The sequence below is a fragment of the Ammospiza nelsoni genome, chromosome 9 (genome assembly GCF_027579445.1).
Source record: "Ammospiza nelsoni isolate bAmmNel1 chromosome 9, bAmmNel1.pri, whole genome shotgun sequence".
NCBI lineage: Eukaryota > Metazoa > Chordata > Aves > Passeriformes > Passerellidae > Ammospiza > Ammospiza nelsoni.
In genome coordinates, this window is record NC_080641.1 from 17,022,011 (window position 1) to 17,040,200 (window position 18,190).

The window sequence follows — 18,190 nt, forward strand, 5'->3', positions numbered from 1 at the left end:
CAAGCATTTCCCAGGTCCTCTGCAAACTCCTCAGCTGCTGTGAAAGCTCTGCCAGGTGAGCATGCCCAGCAACACTCAGAATCTAATTCCAGGGAAGCTCCAACATCCCTTCCCTTTGAAAAAGTTCACCTGAACTGAATAAATCCCTCAACAGGCCTAATCTCATCTTTTCTATAAAGACTAGTACACAATAAGCTGTGATCAAACAAGTGACACAATACACCTTTCATCGCACCATGGATGTAATACAGTGCTCAATTGTTAATTAAAAAAATACCTTACTGCTAAATTTAACTTGCTTAGTCTCACAGTACAGCAGGATGTTCTGTAGCACCCAGCCCTCCTGCTTGTGCTTCCTGGCAGTACCACAACAATGGAGAATCCTTTGGAGCTCTTACACAAGGAGCTCCACAAGGGTTTTATTTAATCTGTGCTTGATCAAGAGCTCACCGATCTCTGCTCTTTTCACTTAAAATGAGTCTTTAATTTCATGCTCAGATATTTGTTGGATGGATAAGGGAGCATATTTCTGTTGCAGGCCAATTTCCTGGTAAGGGACCAGCAGGAGAGGGTTTATTTTTTGAGGCAGGTCATCGTTTCCCATGAAATAGCCTTCACTGATATTAAGACAGTTTGCTGTTTTGTTGTGGTGGTTTTGTAAGCTCCCCAAACACAGGTTTGATATAGACCTATGAAAGGATAGCATGGGCTTCAATTTTTACTAACTCTTGATGTTTAACAACTTTTCTTTAAACAAACTATTGAAAACCTTGGATCTGAGTTATCTACCAAATCATGGCCCTCAGAATACAGTTTTAATTTGATTAAACAAAAGCAGCAATTTTTAAAGAAATGAAGATGAACATTTTTTAAAGTGAGAGGCCTAAAAAGTAAGAGAGGAAGCAAAGCACTGAACATCTATTTTTGAGGGAAATTTTTCAAAAGCAAAATAATTCCTGCATTTTGTGCTGCTGTCTTCTGAATAGAAAGAAGCCACTGTTTTACAAGCCAGACCATTTTGCCTTTGGGGAGGGGAAGTCAGGAACAGGGAAACTCCCTGTTGAAGGGACAGCAGCAACATTCCCATGCCTGCAGCCCATTCCTGTGGCTCCCACAGCTGGAAATTAAACAGAAAAAGCGGGTAATGCAAACTTGTGGTCAGGTTTCAAAGTTAGTAGATTGTACCAGCTTGACATGTTTGAAATCAAACTGCACATTCTTTCATTCCATTTTTTATTGTTTGATCAATGTAGGTGTTTGAAATGTTATGAATGTCCACTGTGACAGTGTGCTACGGCTCTGTCCACCAACACAACCCTTAAATCATTGTGTTCCTCATTCTCAATGCAGTTTGAGATGAAATCTCAAAATATGACTAACAGTGTAAGGGTAAGTAATATAAAACATAAATTAGCAGCTTCATTTCATAGGATCATTTAAGGAGTACTTTTTTTTCCTCCTCAAAAACAGTAAGTCCAGTGAGTTTCAGAAACATATCCAAGTTATAGTAACAAAAGTTACATTTCTAATCAACAAGACGACAAGCTACCATCTCTTTGTCACTCCTTTTTATAATAAAGAAATAGATTCAGAGTTTTCTTGGGAATTTGAGACATATTCAAAGCAGATAACACAAATTCCTTACAGGCTAAGGTAAGCCATTGGGGATACAGGCCTTGGAGACAAAGCAGTTCTGATAAATGAACCCTGACAAAGTGACAGACCCACAGGCAATTCTGAAGGCAGCAGCTCTCCTGCCTGTGAAGTTTGCCACGAAGCATAACATGCCCAGGTATTTTCACCTGCTTGTTCATTACTCTCACTCCTGTCAAAATGCATCTCTCTTGCTACACTATGGATGTTTTGTCATCCACAAAACACTCACTTTGGGCTCCAAAGGCAAACAGGCCAAATTCGGAGCTCTAGCAATCTGACATGAGCCCACTGAAGTCAATAGCTACACTTGCTTATACATACATGAAGAATTTTGTGTCAGTATCCTAGAAGGTGGGAAATTCTCACCTATTCAATTAGGAGCAATTTAGCACAGGTTTGTAGGAATTTAAGGGATTATTTCAAACAGAAAAACTGCAAGACTGCAGCTTATCTCAGATAGTATCTCGAATTGTTCATCTGAGTTTTAGCATCAACACTTCACCAATCTCTTCCTCTTGCTGTTAGCAATACAGGCATCACTGAACGCCCATTTTCATTTAGTCATTCTCTGTTCCCAAAGAGCAAAGCACTGAAAATTAGCCTCTCATTCACTGCTTCCTAAGGGTCTTTCCAGGTATTTTCAGTTCCATAATCATCTTGGGTCCAACAGAAGAGCATATACGGGGAACTAATAATCCTTTTTGATTTCTTCATCCACTCCAACATTTCTCCAACTCAAAATCATGGTTATGTCATTCTGGTTTATATTTGTTTTCGCACCATGCGCAAATGCCTAGGAAATACACATTGATTCTACTTTTCCTATATAAACCCCCCAGTTACATACACTGAATTTAGAAATGCCTAGCTACCTTGTAGTAGTTGGAACTAGTCCTGGGGAGAAAAAAGATACAGATAAATATAAACCCCAATGAGGTGCACACATATCTAGATGCTTAAAAATTAGGCACCTGCCAAAATACTAGAAGCATCATAATCATAGCTGGCTTGTAAATGTGAAAATAAATAAAGAACAGAAATAGTATTTGTGGTTAAGATAAGTTGGATGTTTTTATCTAGGGGAAACTAAAAGACAAGATTGTTATATATCATCTGGAATGAATTTTGAGCCTTTTCTATACCTAAAAATAAAAACAGATGTATAAAATCCTATTGGCATTAGGAAACTCAGCTTTGAAAAAGCTATTGTCTGCAAACGTGATGATCCTTAAGTCTGTCTTTAGGAGGACTAAGGGATTCTGAGCAATCCCAGTATGATAGAGGGTATCCTCTATATAATAGCCAATACTTGGAGTCATTTTTATTCCTCTCAATTTCTTAGTCTTGTTCTCATATCTGATTATAATTTGGCAGAGAAGTAGAAGACTAAACTATATAGTAAATTTTGGAATATTACTGCAGTCATCACCTGAAATCATACTGGATACAAAAATTAATCCTTGGTATAAAATAAACATTGTCTCCTATACATCACAACCTGAAAATGCACACTGTAGAGGCTGTAAATATATCAAAGCCTTACTCGCACCAAACACTGAGAATGTGCACCAGCACTGCACCTGTGACAGACAGGTGATCTCTGGTTTTACTGTTTCACAGCACTACAAACAAATAGGCATATTTCAATCTTCAGTATTTTGCCCACTGTATTTCAGAAATTCTGCAACTGATTTTATAGTCTTTTCACAGTACTACCTTATGGAATGTTCAGATTATTTCTGAATGGTGTTTTGGATTAGCAATCTTATATCAAGGCATTACGTCTAAATTAATCAAAATGTTTTTCATTATACCTCTATAACTCTCATTATGTAAATAAGCAAAACATTTACATTCTCATAATCCATGTCAAAATTACCAGAACAAATTTAATACTGAAATAAATTAATTTGGAACTCATCAGCATCACTGAAGATTGTTATGTAGTACAACATTCACTTATTGCTATGATAGTCTGATAATCAATAAATCCTTTAATCTTGAGGGTCCAATCACAAAAACTTTAAAATAATGGAGTGGTGGAAAAAGCAATGTAATGGAACTCTGATTTCTTTAAGAATCCAGATGTGAACTTCCATAATCCTCTTTTTTACTGCCTATTTTATAGAATTGCATTAAAGATACAAGTAAATAAGCTATATTTTAATCCAGAGTTTTATATTTAATACCATTTCATCTTCTTCAACCATCACTATAGTAGTAGACCTTGTTACTTTTTGCTTCAGTACAGACTGGTTACAAATGAATCTAATTATTTCATAGTTTGGGCAATGTGCCTGGCAGACAGCAGGGCTTGGACACCCACTGCTGCTTTGAAGATACATGTTGAAAGCAAAACTTGACATTTTTTCTGATAAAGTTATTAATTTTCATTGTATTGACTAGAAAATAATCACTTCCTGGAAAAAGATCAGAATATGGGCAGCTGAGATTATTACTGACTGCAACAGAATTACTGAAAATTGTGAGCACCTCTTAAATATGTTTTTAAGTGTTGAGAGGAAATGAACCCTACCAAAAGTGAATGAAGTAGAAATTAACATGTTGATCATTTAGTCTAACACACATTATAGAGAAAAAAGGTGTATCACAGTTTCACAATAACATAGACAGGAAAAGGTGTATGCAAAGATTTCTGCTCATCCTGCATTTGCTGATTCTTTTTTGATTCTCACAGAGCTGCTACATACTTGCTGTTTGTCCTAATATCAGATGAAAATAGTCACTTTTTTTCATTAAACAATGATCAAAAATAGTACTTTCTTTACTTGCCTTCTCAAATCCATACAAATTCCCAAACAACATGTAAACACACCATCCCAGAGAGGCATTTTGTGCTGTGCAGGCATCTATGCCCATGGACAGGAAGATTAAGGCAATTTGGGAGTTTTAGTGCAAGCCCTTTTTTCACTATCCCCTGCCACATGAACTACTCAATGCCTTCTGGGAACTGCTGTTAACACACCCAGCCCACTGGGCTCCTGGGACTGGTCCCTAAGACTTGGTAGGGACTGGGTACTGCCTCACATTTCAAAAGGGAATGGTCAGCCCTAAGCAGGGTTTCAAATCCTAGACAATTAAAAGGCACTGACTCAAAAGCTTTTCTGTGCCTAAATTTTAAAGTTACTACAAGTAACTCAATCACTTTCTTCAAAGGGGTTTCTTGGTTTTCTGGGAAAAAACTGGAATGTTGGTCTAGAGAAGACATATTACATGGCATGCTAATTAATGCATGTGATTCAGTTTTCATCAGCTTGGACTACTAAAATGACCATTATCTTATGAACAGAGGTGGATAATGAGAAATATTTGAAGTCTGAGACCACTCATATTCCAAGGCACCTGTCAATCAGCAACCTCTGACTTCTCTGAGGATGTGTCATTTTGGACAAATGAGCTAAATAAAATGGGACTTTTATATTTATTAAATTATAAAGCTCTAATGTATTTTTTCTTTTATTATTACTTAGATGTACTTTGTTTTGGCCCTCATCCTTTCAAAACTGGACAGGTAAGAAATGGAGCCTCCTGAGGCACAAGGCCTCCCTGAAATGTTACCTTTGCTCTCTCTATGTTCTTTCTTATGGAACAGGATAAATTTTCTTCTACTTCAAAGTGCTTTAGCAAGTGATCAGTCATGAGGTTCCCATGCATATGAAGAGGAAGTACAGGATTATCATGGCTGGACAGAAATCCATTTGCTGTTAGAAATTTGCCTTCTTAACTTCCTCCACATCTTAACTTCTATTTAGAAGGAACTGTGAGGGTGGTAGCACTAACGTTGCCAAAAACTAATAAACATGTTACAAGGGTGTGACACATGCAGACCACTAGTCTGTGCCTGCACTGCCTCCTTGTGTATTAGATAGGCCACCAGTGCTCCCCCAACACAAAACAATGCAGAGGAGGGACTCTAAGAAGCCTTTTATACTTAAACATCTGTGTTCATAATTTGTCCCAAGTCATAATTAAAAATGGACTGTGGTATGTAGATATTGGCCCACTGCTTTAAGCACAACACCGATTAAAGCAGAACTAAACAGGGACACTCTTTGATAATATGATAAACAGTTGCCAATGTGAGTAACTGAGCCTGACTACACTGCCCCCTTTTAGCTCTCCCAGCCCATGTATTTGTTTCAATTGGTCTCCTGCAAAAGGAAGTTTCAGATAAAATGAAAAAAAAAAAAAAAAGACAAGACTTTTTAACCAAAAAGATACCAGCAATTGAAGACAAATATTTGAGAGTGTTGCATTGCAAAACTGCAACAGACTCAAGTTTTAGTAGGCCATTGGAAAAGATTCAGAAATGGCAATCAAAATGCAGATTTCTGGCAGTTCTGGTGTGTAATAGCAATATGTAAAAAACTAAAAAGAAACTGAGAAATGGCATCAAGTATATATGTCTCACTTTCAGTTGTCTTAAATGAGGAAAACTACAGTATCCCTTATGCATTATATTTTAGAAGATGTAATGCACATTACACCAATAGCTCCTTTTGTTTTTTCTCTAGAATGAAGTATAATTACAATTACAACAGGCTATGATTTCAAAAAGAAATTCATACAAATTAAAAGAATGATGGGTTGCTGTGTCAGATACACAATGCAGTCCTATAAAATACCAGTAGGTGAGCCTTGAAAGCTTGGGGAGTTTGGCTAAAATAAGCCTTCGGAAACTTGAACCAAATGACAAAGCTGAGCTGGTAATGCTGCAGGACACTTGATATTTCCTGCAGCTTGCTGAACAGGATTGGGATGTGCTGTTTATATGCTGTAAAACACTATTTCAGCAGTATTTTTCTGGGGAGGGAGGTGTAGGAAGACTAGATAATGCTACAAAACAGTCATGATTAAGATTCAGCAGTCAATGACACCAGGAAGCACAGTCATTGCTGCTTTTCTCCAATGAACTTCATAGGCAGACATTATTTACTTTCTGTTTTAACCTGAGGCCAAACACATAGCCCATTCCCAGAAAAATTCTGGCCAGAACATATTCCATTCACAAATGTGGATATGCAGTAACTCCTCAAAGAGATCACCTGTATCAACACTAAAATGCTGCTTTCTTTTGTGTATGTTAAGGCTATATAAAGTAAGAAAGGAGGAACTTCATAGAGAATTACAAATTCATCAGGCTACAGTGATCAATGAAAGGAAAGTTATTGAAAAAATTGTGTTCCTTAATTGTGGCAAGATTTTATGTAAATGCAGTTACTTTTCCTCACAAATAAAAATATAGAAGCACACTGATCAAAAGGAAGGTTAAGGAGTAGAACATGTGGAAGAAAGTGACTTGTGACACAGAGTTATGCATCAAAGTAAGGGTAGGAAGCTCAGGTTCAAAACACATGCCCTCATCCTGTCTGCACAGACAGGTCAGAAGCAAGCAAATAAACTAATTTTTTTCCAAGCCTCTCAATTATGTGTATGTAAGCAAAACCACCAACAACCGTAAACCCAAACCTTGAAAATAGTGCAATAAGTTCAGCTAATACCTGTTTCTTCTCACCCTTTGATGCACAGACAACCCATATATTGAGGGTCCTTCATCCATTTCTTCCTAAATTACAGCCATAACCAGACCAATAACCACAGCAAGCATTAAAATCAACTGACAATTCAGGCTCTTCCAGAGAATTCTCAAGCCCACAAGCCCAACCTTAACAGCTACCTACGTAACCAGTACTTGTAACAAAAGAGTCTCATAATACTGGCAAGCCCTGCAGTATCTGGGAAAACCAGATTCTTCCATTTTATTGCCTGAAGCACTGAACATAACTCCAATCCTTACTTTCATTGCAGCAAGCAGAGGGATCACTACAAACTTTGTTAAATTGTAACCTCAGGTGCAGCCTGTTTGGCAATACTTACATCATCCCTGAAATAAGAGAGCAGCCCATGAAAACATGAGAGCTGTTCAGGGAGCTCTGCACAATCACAGAATCACAGAATTTTTCAAGACTGGAAGAGACCTATAAGATCATCTAGTCCAGCCGATGTTCTAACTGTTCAACTAGATCATGGCAGCAAGTGCCACATCCAGTCTTTTTTTAAATTCTTCAAGGGATGATGCCTCTACCACCTCACTGGGTAAATGATTCCAGTTTCTGACCACTCTTTCTGTGAAGTATTTCCTTCTTACTTCTAACTTACATCTAGCTTGACGCAACTTGAGACTGTGTCCTCTTGTTCTATCCGTTGCTGCCCGGAGAAAGAGGCCGACCCCCAGCTCACTACAGCCACCCTTCAGGAAGTTGTAGAGAGTGATGAGGTCACCCCTGAGTCTCCTTTTCTCCAGGCTGAACAACCCCAGCTCCCTCAGTCGCTCTTCATATGGCTTGTGTTCCAAGCCCCTTATTAGTTTCGTTGCTCTCCTCTGGACACGCTCAAGTAACTCAACGTCCCTCTTAAAGTGAGGGGCCCAGAACTGGATACAGTACTCCAAGTGAGGCCTCACCAGTGCCGAGTACAGGGGAAGAATGACCTCTCTGTTCCTGCTGGCCATACCATTTCTGATACTGGCCAGGATGGCATTGGCCCTCTTGGCTACCTGGGCACACTGCTGGCTCATATTCAATCGACTGTCAACCAGCACCCCCAGGTCCCTTTCCACCTGGGCACTATCCAGCCACTCCATCCCCAGCTTGTATTGGTACAGGGGATTATTATGGCCAAAGTGCAATACTCGGCACTTGGACTTATTGAAGTTCATCCCATTTGATTCTGTCCATATGTCCAGCCGTTCCAAGTCTCTCTGCAGAGCCCTACACCCCTCTAGTTGATCTACACTCATACCCAATTTGGTATCATCAGCGAAACTACTAATAAAAGACTCTAAGCCCTCATCCATATCGTCAATAAAAATATTGAACAAAACTGGTCCCAACACAGAACCCTGAGGGACACCACTGGTAACTGTTCGCCAGCTGGATGTGACACCATTCACCAGCACTCTTTGGGCCCGGCCATCCAGCCAGTTTTGAACCCAGCAAAGGGTATTCCTATCCACCACGGCCAGCTAGCTTGTGTAGGAGTATGCTATGGGAAACAGTGTCGAAGGCCTTTCTGAAATCCAGAAAAAAAACATCTACAGCCTTCCCTGCATCCACTAGCCGGGTTACCTGATCATAAAAAGTGATCAGGTTAGTTAGACATGATCTACCCCTCCTAAATCCGTGCTGGCTAGGTCTGATACCCTGGCCATCCTGCAAGTCTTGCATGATGGCACGTAATATGAACTGTTCCATTATTTTGCCAGGTATAGATGTCAGACTGACTGGTCTATAATTGCCAGGATCATCCTTTGCGCCCTTTTTGTGAATAGGTATCACAAACAATCAAACAATTATTTCCAACAATTATACCACATATTTAAATTTTCTTTTTCCAAATGATACTTCCTAACTCCACCCCAACTCCTAATTTTATATGCATACACATGGGTATCAAAAAGAATTTAAACTCATGACAATTCCATGGAACATCCTATTCCTTCAAGCTTTGAAGAACCTTGCTTTAAACATAGGTCTTGAAAATATTCTTTTTCCATCCTAACGTTCAAGCCAATCTTATCCCTAACCTTCACAATGCCCATTGCTGAAAACAAGGCATTTTCTGCTGATAGCAGTAAGCTGCTTTGTATTCCCCAGCAATAACTCAGTCTTCTGAAGTCATCTCTTACAGGACAACCTTAATGAAGGCTGGCAGAAAGATAGCAAACTGAAAATAAGATGCTAGACCTCAGCGATATCAGACCATTTTCCATCTCTAGATCCAATAAACTAGGTTGTCTATGAATTCTAGTCCTCACCTCAACCTCTCCTACTGCTGACGGCAGCCTTCCTAACACTTCAGATCTGCAAAAATTGATTGTAAACTGGAGTCTTGACACAATCCTAATCTAAATCTGAAAGACAGTAAATCATTACTGAAGAACAAATAGCATCAGTTTCTAGCATCATTGGGTTTTTTTGCTGCCTCTAAAAAGCTTCCAGAGACTAACAGTAAATTGGATTCTAGACAGTAAATATCTTCTGTCAATCCTGTTCAGAAGGCCAAACACCTCAGGGCCACAAAACATTCCTGGACCATTTTACTTACTGGATTAAACCTAAAGATTCTCAAACATTAATCCTTAAATTCTAATCCTTACAATTCTAGTTCTCACATTAATAACTACAGGATCAATTACCCCCAACAGCTTCTCTTCATGCGAGCCGAGTCTTATTAATTCTCACTTCGGGGAACACTGTACGTGCTGCATAAACGATGTTCTTTACACTTAGTCATCATCTTCCAAAGCCCTACTCTTAATCTGTTTCAAATCCTACCAACACCATCCTAGAGCAATTATTCCTGCACAGACTGAAAGAGGAAAACACAACATAAGCCTTAAAACAGTATCTGCCCAATTCTCACCTCTGTAGCATGTGCAGAGTCTAGTGCTAATTTGTAATTTATACATAACCTGTTATAGTGTAGGACAGTATCAGTCTCTGCTTTCCACATGTACTGTTTTTGTGCTTCTCTGGAGGAGACCCTGTACAACTGAACATTACTCAGGGATGCAGACACATCATAGTAAAAAAACCTAACCTCTCGTGTAGCAAAATTCTTCTCCAGAGCTAGAGAATTCTAACTATAAAAAAACCTGACTCTTAGTTTATTTATTTCTCCACCTGATGTAAATACTATTTCTCTTGAGGAAGAAAACCATGAAAGCTTTAGCTGCCACCGTCATTAGTACAAAGATTGCTGACAGAATTCTGCATTTGGGTGAAATGAATTTACCTGTTGATCCTCTATTTTTCTAAGACTTAAGCCTTCTCTTTTATACTAGACTTCTTCCCAGCCTACAGGAGACTAAGGTATTGATTTCTGCCAGTTGGTATAAAGTACTGGCCTAACTCCTTCCTTCTCATAGATTCAAACTGGAAAACGAAGTTGTAACAATTTACAATGCAGCTATCAGCATTAAAGAAATTTCCAATAGTAATTTAAGAAGGGCACCAGTTTCTACAGGAAATCACAATACATCAGCGTCTATTAATTGCTCCCTGCTACTCATCTTTAGCAGTCTTACATAGTTGCATTATTCAGTATTTATGACAGATAAAATTCTCAAACCCCAACACTATCACTAGAATAATAACTAGGACTTGAGTTAACTAGCACATAAGGGAGCAAACCCCATAGTTAATGGCAGCATTAGTCAATGATTTCTACCACTTAACTTTGGGGGAACCTACAGAAAGGTATTATGGCTCTTAGCGAAAACCTTTGGCGTAAACTCAATTGCCATACCTAACTGCTAAGCAGTTGTCTTCTAACTCCTATGGGACTAACAGAGCTCAAGGCACAGGTTTCTATCAAAACAATTACTATTTCCAGGGGTCAGCAGGAACAATCTGCCTCTTAAGACTTGAAATTCCTCACCTCCACCCCTGTGCCAAATCTTCCTCTGCTTATTGTTAACAATATCCTGTGTGTCTGTCAACCAAGTTCTGGAAGAAGAATTCTACTAACTCATTTCTGAGGTATCATCCCTAAAGTGAAAAGCAACACAGGTTATTGTCTTGCTTTGATCTTATCTTTGAAGAGCATTGGAGAACAAATTCTACAAATTTGTTCTCATCTTCATGATGCTGAGGAACAGGACGCAAGCTTGATAGCTGACATTTTTAACTATCAATGTTAACCACATAATTTAAAAATTAGATAAATCCTGCATCAAGAGACGTGCAAGTACCTACCAACAACCCCTTCCAAATCAGCAGACTGTTTTAAACAGCAGTTATGTCATTTAACCCCTTCAATCCATAACTCCGACCTTAATACTGCCTTCATTCCTTACACAGGCCTGGAAGCTTTAACCTCTCACGTTGATGTTTCTGGTAGCAACTTCCATTAGTGCACATTCAACTTAAAACTGTAAGGATTTTTTCACCAGGTACTGTACAAATTCAACCTTCAACACAGACACAGCAACAGACATGCCATTTCTGGCCACATCACAGACCTGCTTTTAGATCTGTGTAGGTTGCACAGTGCAACTTCACTCCAGTTTTGCTTAAGTCATTCTCAATTGGGAAAAAAACCCAGTAGTGCTAATATTTCTGTAGTCTTGTGGTACCTGAGCTAGTGAGCATTGAACTATGCTGTTTTATATTTAATTTCTTTTACTATTCTTTTTCCTCCTTAATTCCAAGGAATCAAAAAGGAAAATATCAAAAAACACATACTGCAGTCAAGACATCCACAATACACTGAGTATCACTATACAATATCATAAGGTTTAAGCATTTGTCCCTACAGAATAACACCTTACCACTTCAGACCATGCCAAGCTTCTAGCCACACAAAGTAACACCTCACTACATCAGAAGGCCACAAACTTCTACCCCCTTGCTCTTTAGCCCAATCTTTTATACCCCTCCTGTTGATGCACTGCAACTGCGTGCCCTCTGTTCCCTTGGGTGGTTGGGCACTCCCTGGCTCATTGCTGTCAGTGCTGCTCACCTGCTGCTCACAGCTGTGCCCATTGGGGATGAGGCTCAGCTACAGCCCCACTCATTCCCAATTACCACAAACTGTGCCTACAGGCACAGCCATTCCATAGAGCAAAGAGGTTTGCTGAGAGTCAGAGAAAGTCTTGGCTTCATCCTTCAAAACCACAGATAATGGAACTAGGGGACTTCAGTGAAGCTGTAAGCTATAATTCATGTTATTAAAAGGTGTATTGCCCTTCTTAAAGATAGAATTATGGTAAGTAACGCTGTGATTATTTTGTGTATGTGCATGTGTTTATGTATGTCTCTTTTTTTGAAACTACAAAAAGGAGTTGATTAGTAATTTGTCTAGCAGAGATCATTCCACTGATCTCCATCAGTGAAACAACTTTTTTTTACAAGAGTTCACTTCTCTAAAGCAGTATAACTCACTCTTCTTCCTAATAATAATCATATAACAGAAAACTCATAGCAAACATAGATTTGCACTAGAAAAGAGACAATGATAAAATACCCACCTACCTAAACCAAAAGAATTAAAGCAATAGAGAAGGCAGTGATGACTATTAAGGCAGATATTTATTTTGCAATATTCACTATGTGCTGCGAATAGAATTGAGAGGGCATCAATATCTGTGTGAAACTAGAAAAAAAACCCGTCAATATCCCTGAAATATACGGAAACCAACAATAAAAGCATACTCTTCTTTACAGTGAATTGTTTATTCTCAATGAAATGACCCCTTTATATAGAGAGAGAAGCCCATCACTTTTGGTGATGTCAAGGAATATGTTAGAACAACACAATGTGATTGCAAGAGAGCCAAAGAACACCATATTTACAGTTACATTTCATTATGGTGTCTATAGCTTGAAGAATGTGAAAGAGCTACTGCTGTGGGTTTCTTGTGACCTACAGTGGTCCAAAGAAACATATTCTCTTCTCCATAATTCCTAACCCCTCCCCCCCTCTGCCCCAAAATACAACAATGACCCATCTGTGCACATACAAGAGAGCAGTTCCTTATATTTAAACATGGATTAATCTGCCAACGTAGATGTATCAGGAACAGAACATAATGAATGTCACAGTGCTTGGTCTTTCTTTTCACTAAAACTGTCCTGAACAGTAATGAGGAACAAAAAAGCCGACAGGAAGAACAAACCACTGTGGATCACGGATGATTTAATAAATAACATCATTCACATCTCTTCTGTTTCTATCTGAAAATATTTTCATATTTTAGCCTTCTTCCAGATTCAAGAAAGAAAATATTTCTCCTGAAATTACATCTAAGAGCTGAAAATTTCTAACAAAAGTCTTTAATTTTATGGCATTCATAAAGCTTATCTATGCTCTGAATTGTTAATCTATTCTTCAACATATTATCACGGCTGCAATTACTTCCCTCTGCACTTCACTAGAATACCATCATTACAATTTAGAAGATTATGAACAATAACTAGGAAAATAAGCTAAATGTAAATCAATCATCCCTAATTAAATAATTTGATTGGCTGCAAAATGTGGATCTTCACCTAAATGACGTGTAACTTTTCTCTTGTAACTGCTGAATCTGATGGCAACTTATTACATGTCTATGTTGCTTGACATGCTGGCATGCAAAAATAACTGAGCTAGCTCTAAATCAAAGTGGTCCTGGTACCAGAATTCATATAGAATTATACAGATTTTTATATTAAGTGTGCTACCTCACCAGAATTAGTAGTCAGCATTTTGTCCTCTTTGTTCTGCTTCAGATTGATGTAGGACCACAAAAATCAGTGGCTATCTTTCCACTGACAGTCTGGGAGATGAACCACATCCCCTAACCTTAAGTAACCATAAAGGCACTGAGTGAAATTACTATTCTCTACACTGTGAGAATACTTGTTCTTTTTCACCACTATCTGAAATGCTTCCATTTCTTCTCCTGGGCAGTGACAGACTTTTTCCTTTTTATTAGGGAAGAGTTTAGCTGTATGCGTTCAAGTAAACAGAAAGGCTTAAAGTCAGAGAAGCAATCTTTGATAAGAGACTGCAAGGAGCTAGAATGCTGGTGACAAAGATGTATAATTTTTAGTATGAAGAGGAAACTTGAAACTTTATAGCATATGAGATTTTCCCACAACAAAGTATTGAGTAAAAATAATAAATTGCCATTGGGACTACCTACTGATACTGTAAGGAAGAAGGTCGAAACAGCAAGTTAATCCAGTCTGTTCTACAAAGCATCTAGTGACTGAGAACTACACTGACCAGCAGAGAAACAATAATAGTATTGACTTTTGGGAAACTTGTATGCAGCTAAGATGTGAGAGAGACAATTGTAAGACAGGATGAAATATTCCATAGGCAGCTGGGGGTAGTCTCACAATGACTGGGGAGATGGTTCAATGGTGCACATGGTGCTGTTGGGTTAAATGCCTGGTGATCTTAGAGGCCTTTTCCAACTTTAATGATTCTATGTGTAAGTTGTGGTACAGAAAGGTCGGTACATATGGCATTTTGGTGCTCCATAGCTGTACTATGGATGATTACCTGATGTGCCAGAATAACCTTGAGTATCTCTTCACTGAATGGCACCCAAAGTACAGCACTTAAGAGAGCTCAGACGTAACAGTGCTATGCACCTTGGTCACCTCCGATGCAAATCGAATGACAATGATCTCAACAGTTTCAGGAAACCAAGGACAGAAAGAGCTAGGTATATTAATGGAGTTCAGGAAAATGTAAGATATTTTATGAAAGAACAATAAATTTCTGAAGTATAATTTGACACAGAAACATGTATTTTATTGGAAACTATGTATTTAGCAATTGTTTTAAGGCATTAAAGATCTCAATGAAAGTAGGTTTTTTTAAAAAAAAAAAATTATATGTATTTCCACCAAAACGTGACCATGGTTTTCTCTCGTTTTCCAGAGAAGCCGGGGCAGACTCTGATCCGAACCGAGGGTTTCGGCTGGACCTGTTGTACAAGTAAGCTCTGCCAGAGGTCTCAGCCTACGGGCCGGTCCGTGTTACCGACTGCTGCACAGGTGGGCCAGGACAGGAGTGCGAGCGGGAGGTTCCCGGCCAGGAGCGGACACCTGGCTGCCCGGGCTGCAGGATGTGCTGAGGCGGGGAATGGCAATGCTTTTCCTTCACCACCCCGCTCCCTCCATTCTTACAGCCGCCTTAGAGCGAAGCCCCCGCGGTCCCCCCAGGGGTGTGTGCGAACGAGCTGCGCCTGGTTGGGGTGTGGGGGGAACGGGTCCGAACGTGCCGCCGCACCAAGGCCAGCCGCCGGTTTCGGGGGGTCCCAAGGGCCACCCCGCAAACGCTTCACCTCAGCGCCCCGGCTCCTCTCCCGCACATTCCTCTCCTCAATCTCGTCCTGCCTCGCTCCCTCCCCTGCCGGCGTCCCCCTCCCCCGCTTGTCCCCAGCGTCGCCCCCCTGCCCGTCCCCGCTCCGCGCCCCCGCCCTCGCTCCGCGGGGCGCCGCGGCCGCCGATGCGCATGCTCGGGGCGAGGGGGCCCGCGCGGAGCGGGAGCGGGCGGGGGGCGGCGGTGACCCGGTGAGGGGACACTCCAGCCCTGGCCCGGCTCGCTCCCGCCGCGCCTTCTGCGTCCCCCGAGCGCCTTCGGGAGGGCCGCTCTCCGCCGCCGCAGGGGCCGGCGGTGCCCGCGGAGCGGCCGGTGTGCCGCCGCCGAGGCGGAGGGCGGTGCTGTGGGCGGCCGGGGGAGCCCCGCGATTGGCCTCCGCCCGGCGGCTGGCGTGTCAGTCGGGCTCCAGGGGTGGCCCTGGGAGCCGCTCGCCCAGCCCTCTGACGGGATGAAGCCTTTAGGGGGATGCGGAGCTCTTTGCATTTTGATTAAAGCCCCTCATCTCCCCTCAGTCTGAAGGCAGGGCACCGGGGAGGACGGGTCGGAGGGGCCTGTGCAAGGCCGGGCAGAGCGGGAGAGGGGCGAGAGAGAAAACCTTCTCTCCGTTTAGCACGTATGGCTCTATAGGAGAAGTCATCTCTGGGAATATAGTGGAAAGGACGGAGCAGGTATAAACTGAACGCGCCCGCGTTTAATTCACACTTGTGGGTGCCCAGCATGGAGATGCAGAGATGGTTCACAAGGTGGAAAACGAGAAGGTGGCCCTGGGACTCGGCTGTAACCATGCTCATCACCTTCGCTTTCCTTCTTCGGGCTGCAGAGGTCAGAGGAGGTAAGAAAGCAAAGGGGAGCCGGGAGTCCAGCCGCCTCTCTCCCCTCCTCGGGGAAAGGACCCCGGGCACGGCTGAGGCCGCGTTCCAGAGGAAACCTGTCAGAGGGGCTCCCGCTGCTGGGGAGGTGAGAGTGCCCTTGCAGCCGCCTCCGGGCGCGGAGACCCGCGGGGAGCCCCCGGCAGCGCGGGCTGGGACGTCTCTCCCAGGTGCCGCGGAGGGACGGCTCTCGGTCAGCCTTAAACTTTGGATGTGTTTTTAATGAGGTAAAGGAGATGTACCGACAGGGTGGGAAAATTAAAGAAATACTTGTTGCACAGAGAGACTTATCATCTTTCAGCACTGGACTCTTGTTTTGTGGAGTGTGGTCCAACTTTGTTTTGTTGAGCTGCTGAAGTTCACCAGATTGTGACTGAAATTGACCGACAAGTCAATTTCTCCTCAGAAATTGACCGCCTTCTCCTCTGAGGGGCAAGGAAAGGGAAAGTTGGGGGTGGAGGCTCTCTGCTCTCTTTCTTCGTTTTCCTCGCTTTTATTTTTTCTTTTGCAACGGGTTTTAGTGGTCAAAAAGTTTTCTAGGGCGCAAGCGGAGGAGAAAATACACTCGCAGGGCCCTTTGCCAGCCGCTGCGGAGGGCAGCTCCCGGGGCAGCGGCGCCCCGCAGGTGGTGCGAGCGGTGCCGAGCCCGGAGGTGCCGGGGGGCTCGGGGGGGGCTCAGCCGGGGATCGCTGGGCTCCCCGCGGGCGGTGCCAGCGCTGGGGCACCGTCCCCAGCCCTCTCCCAGCTCTGCAGCCTGCCCGGGCTATCGATGGTCCCTTAGGTGTCCGTGGACCTGGTGGGCAGGGTGCGGCCCGCGGGGGATTGCAGGGGGAGCACGAGCCAGGAGCAGCCTCAGCAGAAAGGAATCGCCGCCCCCTCCCCCGCACCGCCCCTCGCCTTGTGCGCACTCCTCCGCCCGCACCGCTCTCCCCGGGCTCCCCGTTCCAGCCAGCCCAGCTGCGTTCTCTGGGCTGTGCTCGCAGCTCGCCGAGCTGCAGTGCGGAGTCTCCGGTGGCGGGAGAGTTCTCCTCTCCTACCGGGAGTGAAAACGCTGCCTCTTCCTCCTTTCCTTCCTTCCTCCCTCCCACCGAAGCCCGCAGGCGCATCTGGAGGCCAGTCTGGCTGGGACTGAAGTTTTTATTTTTCTGTGGGTCTGACATCAATGAAGGGGCTTAACTCTCCGAAATGAAAGGTTTAATTTTTCATGTATTTATTATTTTAACGACGAATTTCTCGATCTGAATCCAGAATCAACAGGCGTCCTAGAGGGAGCAGGGAGGGAAAGGTGATCAGTTTCCATTCAAGCCTTTATACCTGGGCACAACTTTGACGGTGTCAGATCAATCAGGGCTCCTGCCCCCTGCTGGCCCCGTTTCTGACAGGGACTGGAGGGGTCAGATTTCATCCGTCTTGCAATTCCACGGACTCGCTGGAGTTACACTAGGGTGAATTAACCTTGCAGTGCTTCAAGGATTCGGCTGCTCGTTACCGTGTGGAAACTAAATTTCTTCAAGAAGAATACCGTCCTGAAAGGCATGATCGATTTCTTATGCCACTTTTCACAGTAGAACTGACTAAATGAAGTAGGGTTTATGTAGACTATGTTTACATAATGGGTTGGATGGAAATGATCAGTTAAAAGAAAATCTAAACCCAAACAGCACAGGAAAAATCAACAGAATTTACACTGAAATCAGCAGAACTGACACTTACTGGACTGTATTCAGCAACATTAGGCAGACTAATTTGGTTGTGGTAAC

General features: G+C 42.3%; 1 protein-coding gene across 4 annotated transcripts in view; it reads left to right on the forward strand.

The window, feature by feature from the left end:
* The first annotated feature begins 16,278 nt into the window (after nt 1–16,278).
* COL11A1 (collagen type XI alpha 1 chain) overlaps nt 16,279–18,190 on the forward strand; it is a 124,145-nt gene continuing 122,233 nt past the window's right edge. For 3 of the 4 annotated variants that reach the window (XM_059477823.1, XM_059477820.1, XM_059477822.1), the window contains exon 1: nt 16,285–16,393. In XM_059477823.1, coding sequence (XP_059333806.1) covers nt 16,285–16,393 — 109 coding nt within the window. Of the gene's footprint in view, nt 16,394–18,190 lie in introns of all 4 variants that reach the window. The other variant, XM_059477821.1, reaches the window with a different exon arrangement.